The 15,676-nt window shown below is 52.1% G+C and overlaps 1 protein-coding gene across 1 annotated transcript; it reads left to right on the plus strand.

Annotated features, from left to right (window-relative positions):
- Positions 1-8,924: 8,924 nt before the first annotated feature.
- RTL1 (retrotransposon Gag like 1) lies at positions 8,925-13,943 on the plus strand. Its single transcript, XM_020913539.2, has one exon. It carries the CDS (start codon positions 8,984-8,986, stop codon positions 12,998-13,000), a length of 4,017 nt encoding a protein of 1,338 aa, XP_020769198.2. The 5' UTR covers positions 8,925-8,983; the 3' UTR covers positions 13,001-13,943.
- The last annotated feature ends 1,733 nt before the right edge of the window (positions 13,944-15,676 follow it).

Below are 15,676 nucleotides of genomic sequence, written 5' to 3' on the forward strand. Positions count from 1 at the left end.
GGGCTGGGCCAGCGCTCAGAAACAAAGGTTAAAGGATTCATTTGTCTGCAAGAAAAAAGCCATGACATGGAGGACTCAATGGGTCTATACAAACACTCGAGTGGCTATAATTAGCAGGCCCTGGGCCAGCTGTCCTGTCCCTCTGCCCATACCCAAATTAGCCAAATTGATTGGAAATAACCACGTGAGGTCTTCTGGAAGACCAAGGGCAGACCCTGAGGTCCTCATTCCTTCAGTCTCGCCTCCCATCGAACCATGAAATGAAAGTGGCTCCTCCGGTCCTCAGGGACTCTGAATGGCCACTGCCCACTGCCCCTGGGGCGTCAGCTCCCGCCATCCCCCCATCCACCAGTGGAGGGAAGAAAGCCTAAGGCCGGCTTCGATCACTGCCTCTGCCTCTTCCTTCCTAAACTGGGCTCTGTGAATCCCAGTTAAAGCTGTGAGGCAGGGAACACGCCCCACCCCGTAAGGAACAAAGTCAGTGTTAGGGGCCTGGTGCCCTGGGTGGGGCCTGCCACAGAGCAGACACTTGGGAAACATCCATTTTAATAAATGAATGCTAATTACCCCTGGTCTGGAAGACACGTGCCTTCTGCATTTAGACACCCCATCCCTCACTAGCTCCAGACACAACCTGCTCAGTGCTGGGGCTGTTCAATGGACCTGATCCCAGGGGCCCTCGCCACTGCTAATTACAGCTCCCGGGCAGGTCGTGTGACCCTCTGGACTCTGGCTCCCTCACTTACAAGGGAGGGCGTCGTCATCTCGTGGGGTTAATGGGAAAATTAAAGTTGATGCCATGCATGAAAACACTGTCTGAATCCATCTGACCATTACAATTATAGTAGGTGTGATAAAAGTGATAATCATAAGAGTCTTAATGATAATAACAAGCCCAGACTTGTTTGGAGCATTTCACAGTGCACAGAGGGCTGGCTGCACCCAACTCCTGGGAAGGCGGGGCCCTCCGTTAAGTAAATGTAGAGACTGAGGCCAGTCTGGGCCGAGTTGCCCGGTACCAAGGCCCCATCCTCCTGCTCCAAGAACCCCAGGCTCCTGGGCCTGCAGCCACAGCACCCCAAGAACAGAGGGAACCCACCAGAGGCTCAAAAAAGCCCACTGAAGCCCCTCTCGGCCCGACTCTGACACCTGGACCAGCACTAGAAGAAGCCCCCCAGTCTGTGCTCCCAAGAACCCCCAATTTCTAAGAGCAATTGGTGGAACTGAGCTCCACCTACCCTGACAAGGGACTTCCCAGGTGGCACTAGTGGTAAAGAACCTGCCTGCTGATGCAGGAGACGTAAGGGATACGAGTTCGATCCCTGAGTTGGGAAGATCCCCTGGAGGAGGGCATGGCAACCCACTCGACTATTCTTGCCTGGAGAATCCCCATGAACAGAGGAGCCTGGTGGGCTACGGTCCATAGGGTCACAAAGAGTTGGATACGACTGAAGCGACTTAGCATGCAGACACATACTCAGACAACTCCTCCCCACATCCCTGCTCCCCAGGGTCACCCCTCAGACCCCTCTCAGGACCCTTGAACTATAGGAGCCACATGAGAAGACCCCTCCCCAAGCATCCCTGCAGCTCTGGGGAAACTGAGGGTCAGGAGAAGGGCACACTGAAAGTCAGCGAGGGCCTGGGGCTGGCAGCTGGTCCGGGCGCCCTCCCCTGCCCGCTTGCCTTGAAAGGCAAGAGCAGTCCCGGGGAACAGCTGGTTGGCCCTGCCGATCAGGGCAGCCCAAAGAAGGAGGCCGCTGGCCGCCTGACCCCTCTCCCAGCCCCGCCCTCAGGCGGCACTCTCCCCGTCCCCTCTGGTTATTCTGGGTAGAGTGAGCCAGCTGCCCCCTGGAGCCGCCTGTCAAGCGGAGGGCGGGCAGGCACTCAGCGGAGGGAACACAGCTGGGTCAGGGGCACTGCCCGTCCCCTGGATAGCTGGAGGGGGAAGCGAGGGCCTGTGCAGACCCTCTCCAGGAGGACCCCTGCCCCGCCCGGGCTGGAGGTGGAGCAGGAGCCCAGGGGACAGTGCTCACTGTCTTCTTGAATCACAGCGCCCGCTTTCTAGACAGTAGTGTCCCCAGTGATGTCCAAGGCCCAATGGGGCCTGACAGCCTAGCCCCTCTGCCCCTAGTCCCCCCTGCCCCAGGGGAAGGAAAAGGAGGATGGAGACTCGCTGTTTGGGGTCAGTGAGAGGGGTCTCCCATCTGAGAAGGACCAAGGGGGTCTTTGGCACACGTCAGGGGGTTGAGTGCCCAGGAGGGGGGGACCCCTGACTTGAATTCTGCTCAGCCAGCAGTTCCTGAAGGCCAGGGACCCAGCGCCCAAGCCCAGCTCTTCACAGGACCCTCCGGGAATCCCCCTCAGAACTCCCAGCACCCTCCTCCTCTGCTCCTGACCAGCCAGCTGAATGCAGAGGGGGACCATGCCCCTGGTCTGTACCAGAGGAACCAAGAAGGCCCCCCAGCCTCGTCTGCGCACGCTGACCTTGGCACTAATCTAACAGAATAACGAACAACAGCCTGTGGCCGTCCCAGCGCCCCTGTATGCCCACCCACATCTGGATGCTCCCCTCCGTCCATGCCAGCAGCCAGGACCAGGGCAGCGGAAGGGGCACGTGAGGACACTCAGACCACTGAGGCCCCCTGACCCCACAGTTGTGTCCATTGAGTCCACATGGTTCTGAGCACCGCCTGGAGGCCGGGCGGGGCAGGCCGGGGTCTTCACCTGACTTCAGGTGCCCTGAGAGCTGGGGGGGGCGGGGGGGAGCGGGGCATTGCTCCAATTGTGGCAGCCAGCACCTGGGAGGCCGGCAACATGTCCTCACCTTAACTCCTCCACGCCCACCCCCTGCCCCAGGCTCAAACCCTGCCCCTAAACACCCTCTCATCTCCTCTTCCAAGCTCTATTTTTAAAATCAGATTTCCTTTACTGCACAAGTGAGCTGACGGGGGGAGGGGAGGTATTCGCTGAGGGATTGGCCCCCCGCCTCTCCTCCACACCCAACCCTTCATAGACACACGTTGGCAGCCCTGACCCAATGGGCCACTTGCTCAGAGGCGAGCAAGGAGCTGACCTGACCGAGAAGGCTCCGGGCACCGAAGGTGGTGAGGCTGGATTGTCTGTCTATGAGTGTCGGGAGGGGAAAGAGAATCCATCGCCAAGACCCCAAACCAGCTGCACTAAACCAGCTGCACATCCTGGATTTTGGAGGGTTTTTTTTTTTGGTAAGGTTAAGAATTTCCAAGTCAGTAGATATTGCTCAAAGAAATTTTCGTGAGCCTTGAGACTTCAACATGACCCCAGCTGCGTTTACAGGGCTGGGAATAATACTTCTTTAGAGCCCAGAGCAGAGGCAGGGGCAGTCTCTTGGGCTGCATGGAGCTGCAGCAGGTGGGCCCATGGAGGACAGGGGTCAGAAGGAAGCCCGCACTGGTTTCTAAAGCAATATGCAGCAGGACCCAGGCCCTGATGATGCCCAAAGTCCTGGCAGAGGGACAGACAGCTGAGCCCAGTGGAGCCTCAAGAGAGCTCTCACCAGGGATTCAGGGAGACCCCTGGCCCTGCCCCGAGACCCCAAGCTCACCTCTGGCACAGTACTGAACACGAGGGTGCGTGGTCCTCATCTCTTGGCTGGTAATGTTCTGCAAGGCAAGGCTGCCTCCATTTCTTCATGCTAGAGTGGGGGTCTAGCATAATGTCTGGCCCAAAAGAAAAAGTCAGGAGATTCTATATGAATTAATGAATCATAGGTACGGAGACAAGTTCAAAAAAAAAGGATCTGTGACAATGAAATCAAGATACATTTGAGGGCACAATAAGTAACGAACCCCAGTCTTTCAGGAGGGAAGTGTGAAAGGAATAAGGAACTGAAGCGAGACAATAAAAAAATTTTGATTTCATGCAAATTTAGGCTTTCTACTCTAACTAATAAAGAGCCATGTAAAGATTTTTCAATATAACAAACACTTGGTCCAACTTTCATTTCATGCTCAGGCAATTGGATTTTATGTTATAGACATGAAATGTTAAGGATTTTAAACTGAGGATATCGTGATTAAATGGGGGTGCCATGCTAAGATTGTGGAGACATTTTGTTAGTGATGGTTAAAAAGATTTTAAGCGGGGGCTGGGGGCGGCCTCATGAATAGATACGGGTTTGGAGGGAAGTCATCTGGACTTTATTACTGAGAAGTGACACATCAAACTTTTATAATTATGCTAAGGAGTTTGGATTCTTGCGCATGGGTTTGAAGAAATATGATGGGGAGATTTTTTGCTTGTGGGAGGTAAGTAAGCAGAAAAACATAAAACATATTTTAAGGCTTTGGATTTTATGAATGGACAATGAGGAAACATTGGGAAGTTGTTGACAGAAAAGTAAAAGTCACTCATTTAAGTATCACGCTAAAACATCCTTTATGAGTTGAGGGGTGCTAAAGTCTGACTTTCAGAGCATACCAAGGAAATTTGACTGATGTTGACAACAAAGTTGAAACAGAGAAATTCCATGAGCAACACTGGGAATATGCAAAGAAATGTAGAATTTACTTTGAGGCTCTGACACAATGAAATTTTTGCAAGTGCCTAGGAAATTGATTTCAGCCAATAAAAAGTTCTAAGAGGGATGTGCTGAGCTTCGTTGTATTTGATAAAGAGTTTGCAGTGAAATTACCAAATAAAATTCACATTTTATGCAAAGATTTTGAATTTTTATTCCATAATTCCACAATCAAGAGACATTGTAAGATTCTTAAGGTGAGGTGACAAGATCAAAGTTTACTGACTGTGTTAGAAAGTGTGAATTTTATTTTAAGGAATGACAAGATCGGATTTTTATATCATGCTAATAAGTATGGATTTACACCAATAAAGTGTTTCAAAGAGTGATAGGGTAAGCTGTGTGGGGTTTGCTAATAGACCAACCCAACGATAAATTATATGGTAAAATGTTGCATTTTATGAGTAGCTGGGATTTTATGTTATAGGCTATGAAAAAACCTTGAGTTTAAAATTGGGGAGTTACATGATCAAATGTACACACTTCAGGAGAGCTACAAGAGCAGATTTTTATGACAAAGATAGTATGTTCAGATTTTCATAACATGCCAAGTAGATGTGATTTAATGTGTGAATTGGATGAATTGAAGGCATTAGAGCATCTCATTCGGAGGAGGGATATGATCTCATTTTTGAACCTCTTGTACAGGCGTCTGGATTTTAGCCAATAAAGGATCTTAAAGAACGACTGACTAGAGTTTCATCTCCAGGGGAATTAGCTGGTAAAACATATTTTAGGCTAAGGTGTCTGGATTTGATGAAGCAGATAATGAGGGCATATCGACAGTTCAGGTGAGGCACCCCTTGGCCAAACTGCACCCAGTCTGTGCAGTATGGTGGCAGATTGAGTGTTTATGGCAAGTAATACAGAGGCGGGGCAGGAGATACAGAGGCTATAGGATTGAATTTACATAGCATGCTAAGAAGTTTGGGAACAGGATCTGAGGAACAGGATCGGTTTTTTGTGTCGGGCTAAGGAATTTGGATGTTGGCCATTAAGAGGTTCTCAGAGAGTGATACAGCAAAATGTCTGCGTTTGATAAACAAAGGTTGCAGAGAAATTGTACGGTAAAATGTGTCTTTTATGCTAAGGAGTTTAGGTCCTATATGCTAAGGACTTTAGTGACTAGAGATATTATAAGACTTTAAGCATAAGTTACAAGACCAAATTCATGTTTCTTGCAAGTGTGGCCTTTAATGAAATGGTCAGACTTTGATATCATGTCTAATTACTGGTTTGGAATTAAGCCAATAACACAAAGTTTAAGAAGTGACTTAGTGAGATTTGGGGTTTTATATCCATCAGTTTGCAGATAAATTCCTAATAAAGTTTTTTATTTTATCCTAAGTGATTGGAACTTCATGTTATAGTCAATGAAAAGAAACTTTTGTAAGCTTTAAATAGAGAACTTATGGATAACTTTTATGCATCTTGCTAAAAGTTTAAATTCTATGTTAAGGAATATTAGTAATATCAGGTAATATCCAGAATATAGTAATATCAGGTTTTAACAACATGCCAAGGATATCAGATTTTACGTTGAAATTGGGAAAGTTGAAGGATTTCATCAGGTGCCTCAAATTTATAAACACATTAAGAGTAGACTTTATATTAAGAAGGGGATAACCTAATTTTTAAATCATTGTGCTAAGGTGCTCAGTTTTTAGCTAATTAACTGTTTTAAGAGACACACTGAGATTCTGTATTTTAAATTGTAACCAATGTAACGTTTTTTTATTTTAAAATTCAAATTTAAACAATTTAGTTAATAAAACACCTTAAGGGTTTTAAAAGACATACTGAGATTTTATACTAAAATTTTAGTCAATTTAAAATTTTCGCCAATAAATGGTTTTAAGGGTTGTAGGTGACATTTAGGGATTTTACATTCAAAATTTTTAATTTAGCCCATTTAAATTTTTGTATTTTAAATATTAGTCAATACAGTGTTTTAATAGCTTTTAGAGACATACTGAGATTCTGTACTCTAAATTTTATAGCCAATTTAACATTTTTAATTTTAAAATATAAAGCCAATTTAATGTTTTGATTTTTAAATTCAAATTTTAGCCAGTTTGAATTCGTAAATATTAAGTGTTAGCCAATAAAATACTTAAGAGACAACTGAGACTTTATAGTTTCAATTTTAGCCAATCTAAAATTTTTAATTGTAAAATTCAAGTTCTAGTCAATTTAAATTTTTAAAGTTTAGCGAATAAAGCATTTCAAGGGTTGTAAGATACATAATGAGATCTTATATTGTAAATTTTAGCTAATTTAATTTTTTAAATTTTAGCCAATAAAGGGTTTCAAGGGTTGTAAGAGACATACTGAGAAATTCTATTTTAAGTTTTAACCAATTTAAAATTACCAATTTAAAAATTTTAAGTTTTAAATTCAAATCTTAAGCAATTGAAATTTTTTATTTTAAATTTTAGACAATAAAGCGTTTTAATGGTTGTAAGATACATAATGAGATTTTATGTCTAATTTTAGCCAATTTAAATTTTTAAATTTTAACCAACAAAAGGTTTTAAGAGCTGTAAGAGACAGCTGAGATTTTAATTTCTAACACATGAGTTGGCAGATGAATTAATTTGTCAACCTTTGTATTTTAATTAGTGACTTGGAATTTTACAATGATAATATATAGTTTACAGGACTTTTATGAAGAGGAAATGAGCTAATCTATGAGATATGCTATATATATATAATCTTGTTATAATGGATATGAGGATGGTGATGACGATTTTACCTAAAGAAATGTAGTCTCTACTTTGAAAGAAAAACATGATCAGAATTTTCTATTATTTTAAGACCTTAAATTTTAGCCAGAAAATTATTTTGATGAGTTTATGTGTCAGGAATTTTTATGATAACAGGTTTGCATTTAGTATCGTAGATGGCGAATAAACAGTGAAGGCTTAATCAGAGGGACTGCAGAATTAAATTTAACTGTCATGCTAACAAGAATGCATTTAATTTTGAGAAGTAGCATATCATGTTGGAAAGGTTGGATTTTAGCCAATGAGGAGTTTTTCGCTAGGGAATGCATTTTTTTTTTTAATAGATTGGCCCAGGGGCTAAAAACAAAACTGAGAAGCAACAAAAAGTGTTAAATGCCTAAAGAACGATAACTGTAGAGCTAATTAATTGGACAGCCAGAACTCAATTTGCCCTGCTCCAGCAGAGAAGCATGTTAACAATCCCAACCAAAACATCTCTGTCAATTCAGCCTTGACCTACTAAAGATTTTCCAAAATCAATTCTTCAGTCACTCAGATGTCAAGGTTATCTCATGCCCTCCCCACACCTTACTGAATATCCCAGCTCTACTAGCTACACCCCAATGTTGGGGGGGAAACGGTCCAGGACAGAGAAGTGTGTCCACTGGGGCAAAGAGATTGGAGGGTCTGTAAAGATTTTTGCACGAGTGGAATTGAGGCCAGATGTTTGAAGTTCCCGAACCCCCGCAGACAAGAAGGGCTAGTCTTGGGAGAGTGGAGATTTTAGGAGAGGTGGAGACATGATTGGTAGGTCTCCCCCGACAGCTCAGAGCTGGGGAGAACTCAGCACTGGAAGTCGGTGAAAGAGAAAAAAAATCAGCAAAAATTCCGAGTCAGAATTAAGTCACAAATGACATGTCTCTAGCAGACAGTAGGTATTTCGTGGTGGGGAGGGGGGGGGGGGGCCAGGTCAGGGAATAGAAAAGCCAGAATTCAGATCATGGCTTCCACCTGTCCCCAGTGTCTCCTTTGAATCTAGGAGAAGAAATAAGAGCTATTTCAGGCAGCTAACCCAGCTGACGGGATCTAAGCCAAGTGCCCATTTTCTGCTCGTGCCCTGAACTTGCTAACCAGTAGGCATCTCTACTGGAGATTCCCACCTCAGCCCCAAGGGGGCCCAGCCTGCCAGGGGAAGCTTTGTATGGCACTGAGATGTGACCTCTGTGACCTTATGGTGACCAAAGAAGGGCAGGGAAGTTGACCAGGCCTATGTGCCAGGCTTGAAATGAAGTAGCCAGTGCATCCTGCCAGGTGCCTGCCTGCCACTGGGCCGCTCTGGGCCCATCACACCACAGAATTTATGAACTGTGAATTTCTCACAGCCGTGGGGGAAGCAGGCAGGCCAGACAGGCAGAATAAGCCTCAGGTGCAAAGGTGCAAAGGTCAGGGGGGTTGAGGATCTTTTCTCTGTACAGAATGCCCTAAGTTAGACCCAGGGAGATTTCCTCTGCTAATTCAGACTAGGTGGGCATCTAACTTGTCCTAGAGACCCTGACCTCATGAGACCCTAAACCACTGCCTTTTCTCCAACCCCCTCCTCCCCACCCCCAGGTTCTGATCTCTGCCGTCCCAGTCACTGACCGGACGCGTCACGACCTTACCAGTCTTCAGAGAACACTCCTTTCCATCCGACGAAATGATAGAACCCTCTGAAGACTCATTTGAGACGATGATGGAGCGTAAGAATCCATCATCAAAACAAATGGAGTCCTCTGAGGGCTCATCCAACACCACTGTGGAGACACCACCAGGCTACGGAGCAGGGGCGGCGGGGCTGGCCGGTGGCCTGGCCCAGGAAATGGAAGAGCAGTCCATTGATCTCCGCCAAGACATGGAGGAGCCATCCAGTGGCCCACATAGGGAAATAAAGGATCCACCCAATGACCTACTCCAAGACTTGGAGGAGTCATGCGAGGGTTCTCATCTGGAAGAGGGGGGTCCATTTGGTGGGGCACCTGGTGGAATGGAAGAGGCAGAGGACAACCCATGGGAGTCCCAGGAAGACCAAGACTACTACACTGACCTGGCTGAGTCGGAAGAAGACGAGAGTCCCAAAGAGCCAGACAGCTCAACAGTGGAGGTCATGGGCATGGTGAGGTCCATCATCTCTCTGTATTTCCGGATGCAAGACCTTAAAGAGCAGCAGCGAGTGGCGGAAGAGATCCTGATGAATGCGATCAACGATGGCCAACTGCCGAGCCCGAGCCAGTTCTCAGGAGATCGCAGAGAATACCATGAGTTCATCGTGCTCTGCCAGCTGATCTTACAGAGCTACCCAAGAGTGTTCTGCAATGACCGCCTGCGAGTGGGGTACGTCATCAGTCACCTCTCGGGCATGGCTATGGAATGGGCCAGTGACCTGGTGGAGAAAGACAGCTCCGTGATTGACAACTTCCCGGCCTTCCTGGAAGCCATGAACGACACGTTTGAGTACCGCCAGGCCCTGCGGGTAGCGGAAGATGCCATGTTCCACCTCAGGCAGGGGGATCGCCCCGCCATCGAATACATCAATGAGTTCCAGAGCCTGATACCCACCTTGGGCTGGCCAGACGAAGTCCTCCAGGCCCACCTGTGCCAGGGGCTCAAGGAAGAGATCAGGCACTATCTGTTCCGCATCCCGCAGCCGAATTCGCTGGAAAGCCTGATCGCACTGGTCCTGCAGATAGAGGACAAGCTGGCAGAGAGAAGGGCGGTGTTCAGGCTGCCCCCGGAGGTCCGCCCGCGGCACCTGACCTGGCTCGACTCACCTGTTCCCGAGAGGTGGACCGTGAACACCTGGCTGCCCAACCAATTCCACCCTGACATCAGACACAACCACCTCTTCCTGCTACTCCTAGTGAGGGTGAACCCCTACCACAGCGTGGCGGTCCAGGCCCTGGTTGATTCGGAAGCGAGAAGCAACTACATGGATGAAGACTTCGCCCAAGAGCACTACGTGGAGCTTTACCAGAAGCCCTACGCAGAGTCGGCCCAGTTCGCGGACAGCTCACTGATCAGCAACGAACCGGTCTGGCTCTACACCGAACCCCTGGTGTGTTTGCACCAGAATCATCAGGAGTCTCTGGAATTCGACATTGTTGCTTCATCCAACTTCTCCATAATCCTAGGCATCAAGTGGCTCCAGCTCCATGTCCCCGATATCGACTGGATTAAAGGCCGCTGCACCTTCCACTCTCCCTACTGCCTGAAGAACTGCTTCCGCCCGCCCCCACCATGCATCGCTCTGGAACACCATGCCATAAGCCTGCTGCCCGGATTGCCACACCAGTACTCCGACCTGGCCGACGTGTTTAACCCGAAGGAAGCAGATGAGGAGACTTCCGACCAGCCAAGCTCAGACGGATCCGATGATCTTTCTGAATCAGAGCCCTCTGAGCTTCAGCAGGCTGGAGACAGTGATCAAAGCGAGGAGACCTTTTACGACTGCACCTCCAACGCGCCGTGGGAACCTGTGACTGCCAGGATGCAAGAAAAAGCCAAGCAGGAGAAATTCTGGGATCTGCAGGACATGCTGACCGGCAGGCATGACTACGTACAGATGATTCCGGAAATGTTCGACCAGTTACACGGAGCTACATGGTTCACCAAGCTGGAGCTGCGTGGGACCATCGTGGAGGAAAGCGTGAACATACACCAGACAGAAGACGTATGGAAACTGGCGTTCGGTATGGAGCTCCAAAACATGGCGAGCTACCAGCCCTTCCCGATCTGCTCAGACCCTATCATCCCCCAGGGTGTGATCCACTTTATCCTAAAGGACATGATCGGCATCTTTCTCGTCTCCTACGGGCAGGACGTCCTGGTCTACTCCATGAGCGAGGAGGAACACTACCAACATGTGCGCCAAGTCCTGGTCCGCTTCCGCTATCACCACGTCTACTGCTCCCTACAGAGGAGCCAGTTCCACCAGCACTCTGCCGAGTTCCTGGGGTTCGTCTTGACCCCCAAGGGTGTGAAACTCAACAAGAACATCGTCAGCACCATCACAGGGTACCCCGCCCCTGGGTCGAGGAAGTCCCTGCGAAACCTCATGGAATTCGCCTTCCCCTACCGGCACTTCGTGGAGCGGTTCGCCACCATCACGGAGCCCCTGGTACGGCGGCTCCGGGCTGACCGGCCTTTCTCCTGGGGGGACGAGGAGCAGGAGGCCTTCACGGGCCTGAAGCGGGCGTTCCGCCACGCGCCCCTCCTCTACCACCCCAAGCCCCAGAACCAGTTCTACTTGCGGTCGGGCGTCACCAAGACGTCCCTGTACGCCAGCCTGATCCAAGTGGACAAGCGAACCGGCAAGAAAGTGTCCTGCGCTTTCTACTCTCGCAACATCTCCCCGACGGAGGTGGAGGCCTCGCCGGCGGAGATGAAGATCCTTCCCATCCGGGCTGCCTTCATGGTGTGGTGCCGCTACCTGGAGAACACCGAGGAGCCCATCATGATCCTTCTCAACAAGGAGGATCTAGCCTCTCTGAACAATGACAGGCTCACCGTACTTCTCCCCGGCCACTGGGTCTTCTTCTTCGCCCACTTCTACTTCGACGTCAAGGAGATGAGCTTGGAGGACGTCCAGCCCCTGCCCCGCCGGCAGAGACTCCGCCGCCAGAGGGCCTTGCAGCGCCGTGCCGCCCCCACCATCAGGAAAGCGATGTTTGTAGCCGAGCAGGCCCCCACCAGGGATCAGTCCCCAGAATCAGAGGACAAACAGGAGAGTGGAGATGCCCTTCACCCAGACAAGCCCAATGGGCAGAACCTCCAGCAGGGGTTGCTGGCGCTGCTGCCGGTGGACCAGATATTCAACAGCCTCCTAGCCCACTTCAGTATGGCCCAGATCAGGGCAGTCATGCTACACTTCTACCGAGGCCTCCTGCTCTGGAAGAACCACCTGGCCATGGCCGCACTCCTCGTGATGCTTCAGTGCAGGAGGCGCCTGGCCTTGCTGCCCGCACCCACCGCGGGCCTAGCCCGGCCGCCCCCACAGCGCTCTCTACGCCTCTTCCTGGACATGTCCCTCCTCTCCAGCAGTGGCATCGCCACCGCCGTCACCCAGCTGTTCACCCAGATGCCGCCTCTCGTAGGCGCCAATGCCCTCCCGGCGGAGGAGCTGGCTGAGCTGTTCCTGGGCCCTAGCCCCTGGCAGATTCACGCCCTGCGGGGCTTGCGGCTCACACCCGGGTTCTGGCAGATGCTGTGCCAGTTCTTCGGCATCAGGGGCCCTGCCCTAGAGGGCACCCAGACCCACCCGGGTTCACACCACTCCCTGGCACCGCACGTCGAGGGTGATGAATATGTCGTCTTGCGAGAAGCCCTGCAAGACGACCTGCAACGTTTCCGTCAGTCTGGCCTGCATGACGGCCTGCAAGACACCTCGCAGGACGCGCAGGATGACGTGTGGGAGACCCTGAGCCCCGCTGCGGGCGCTCTCAGGCCCCTCCAGCACCTTCCCACCGAGGCCGAGGTCCTGGCCCGCCTGTCCTACATCCGCAGCACCCAAGGGGGCTCCATCGTGATCCACCGGGAGCTGACGGCCAGGGCCCTGATCGACTTCCTGATGACTGTCTACACCCAGGCTCACCCCTTGGTCGAGGCAAGCCTGCCCACAGAAAGAGCCACGCTGGAGGAACTGCCCAGCGACTCCGACGAGGATGCTGACCTCGACTAAGCGCGCCTCCTCCCTGCCACCCCGCAGCCCCACAGAACCTTCCTCCAGCACCTCCCCATGCCTCAGCCTGCTTCGCTCAGACCCTGCACCCACTTCCTGCCCCTGGTGACCCAAGGGAAACCGCCTGAGAAGGGCATACAACCAACTCATCAACCAGCAACAGTCTCTGTCCATACCAGTGGACCAACCACGGGACTATTCCACCATCAGAGACCCAGAGCCAGCTCAGAGCTACACAACTCCGTCTTAATTCACCAGGTGCCAGGTCTGCAACTGGGCGTGAGATCAATGAGAAGAGGGAAGTGATGAGCAGGAAATGACCCCATGACCCAAGGCCAGGTGAAAACTCAGCACAGCAGAGGCAGCCAAGCAAGCAAATGCCAGGGACCCACCACCCCCTGGAGTGACAAGCGGCCGCCTTGGGCCACCCTGGGACACTGACCTTGGATGCTCCACTGACTTCTTCTACCTCCACAGTGGTGCTCCAGCTCCCCTGGGCCCTGACTCCCCGCTCCCACGTCTCGTGGTGTGTGCTGTGGTGTCTCCCCCACCCCCGCCACCCTGCAAAGCAGCACCCGCCCCCCGCCCCTGCACAGTGCCCCCCCAGTCTGGTCCAGCTCCCTCGACACTGACTGTCTGACCCTGACCTCCGGCTCTCACCTGGATGGTGCTGCTCCACAGAGGGTCCCAACGTACCAGTACTTACCGGACTCGCATTCCCAAGAGTCCCCCACGACTCCTGGGACACTGATGGGGTGACCTCGCCCGGTGCGGCTCCCTCCGCCACCCCCCAACACTGACAGCACAGGGCCTCAGAGGCCCACGACAAGCGGAGGGGCTCCGAGGGACACCGCGAGACTGAAACTGCCAGCGGACTGTGCCGAGTAGCTAAGAGGGCTCCCACCAGACCACCGCTTTCTGCCATGGGGAGGAGACCCCGCCCCCAGCCCTGCCCCTTTGCCCCTTCCCACCCCAGAAATAAAGCAGAATAAAAGATTATCTGACTCCGTGGTCTGTTCCCAATCTGCAGGATGGGGCGCAGGCAGGGCAGGGGGGTGGAGGGGAAGCACATGGAGCGGGGCAGGGGTGGGGAAGACAGGCCCATCCAGTGCCTGGCACTCCGTCTGGGGAAGGCGGGTGTGGGGAGGGACCCTGGGAGCTGCCTCTTTCCGAGGGTCCGGATTAGGGACCCCAGAAACTCAAGTCCCAAATTTTCCCACAAGAGAAATGAGGGTGGGGGGGTGGGCTGGGCTGTCCCCCGACCCAACTCAAAGGATGTGCAAACCAAGGAGCCTCGGCTTCAAGCAACTCTCCCACTATCACCCCTAGTGAGAAGGTCAAGGTCATACTGCCCTAAAGATGGCAGAAAGGCTGTTCTGAGGGTGCACTGCCCTGGGAAATGGGGAGGGGGGGTCCCAGGTCAATGGGGAGAGCAGGAAGGGAGCACTCAGGCCCTCAAGGCCCACTTACCCCCAGCCCAGCCCATGCCAGCCCAGGCCCCTCTGCCTGGCCATAGGGCCCACCCATGGGCCTCCCAGAACTCAACTGCCCCCGCCCCCTGCGCTACACTGAGACCACTCCTTGGGGGGGACACAGAACCTCCACATGGGGAGGGGTCCAACACGGAGCACATCATGCGCCCCAAGGCTGCCCTCTCACCTCAGCTCTACCCCTGACAGCAGCACCATGAGACCACCAAGCAGATCTCAGGTTCAAAGGTCAGGGGCTCAGCAGGGGCCTGACCCCTGCCCCCTCACAGGCCTGCCCTCACTGCTAAGGAGAGCCCTGTCCTTCACAGATCCCCCCAGAGTTCTGTGCCCCCTCGGGCCCCACTGGCCCCACTGGCCCTCACTGGTCCCCTGGAGCTACAGGTCACTGCCCACCCACCCTGGTGGGCAGCTGACTGTGTCTGAAGCATCTACCCCTGCGGCAGCACTGAGAGATCATGACCGGGATCTCCAGGTTCAAAGCCAGGGGCTCTGCTCCACCTCTGGGCTTCTCCCCGCCTCTGGGCCCCTGCCGACTGGCCGCACCCCTCTCCCACCCTCAGTCTCCTCGCCTGCCGTTCGGACCCATTGGAGCTGCTGTCACCACGGAAGTCACACTCAAGTCCCTGACCTCCACCGCAGCCCGGGCGCTTATTCAGAATAAGCTCAGGAAACCAAGCCCCGAAGAGGACAGGTGACCTGATGGTGGCTGAGAAGGGGTCAAGAACAGAGCCAGGACTGCTGGCCTCTGCCCTCTCCCCCGGGCCTCCACCCACACCACGCCCTGCACACCTACTGTCAGGGGGGGCCAGGAACAACTCCCATGAACAGCCACCGTCTCTGGGGCCCCAGGAGCGCAGGCCACCCCACTCCCGTCCACTCCCTGACAGCAGCCCCAAGAAGCCAGCCCAGGGCTCTCCCCAGGGGACAAGTCCCAGGGCTCAAGGTCAGGGTCTCATCTCCAGGAACCCCAAGTCCCCCTAAGTGGCCCTGCCCCTAACGTGCTGGCCGGCCCTGGCTAGTAGCTGTATGGTCTTCAGGCCTGTTCTCCCATCACCAAATGAGGGGGGAGTGGGGTAGGAAGAGGGGAGGGGGGCCTCAGGGGCAACAAGACACAACTTCCAAAGGTCTCTGGTTCCTAAAATCCCCCATTCCCGGGTGACACGCTTCTGGGGTCTCCCGAGTCCCT

This window comes from Odocoileus virginianus, chromosome 16 (assembly GCF_023699985.2).
Source record: "Odocoileus virginianus isolate 20LAN1187 ecotype Illinois chromosome 16, Ovbor_1.2, whole genome shotgun sequence".
NCBI lineage: Eukaryota > Metazoa > Chordata > Mammalia > Artiodactyla > Cervidae > Odocoileus > Odocoileus virginianus.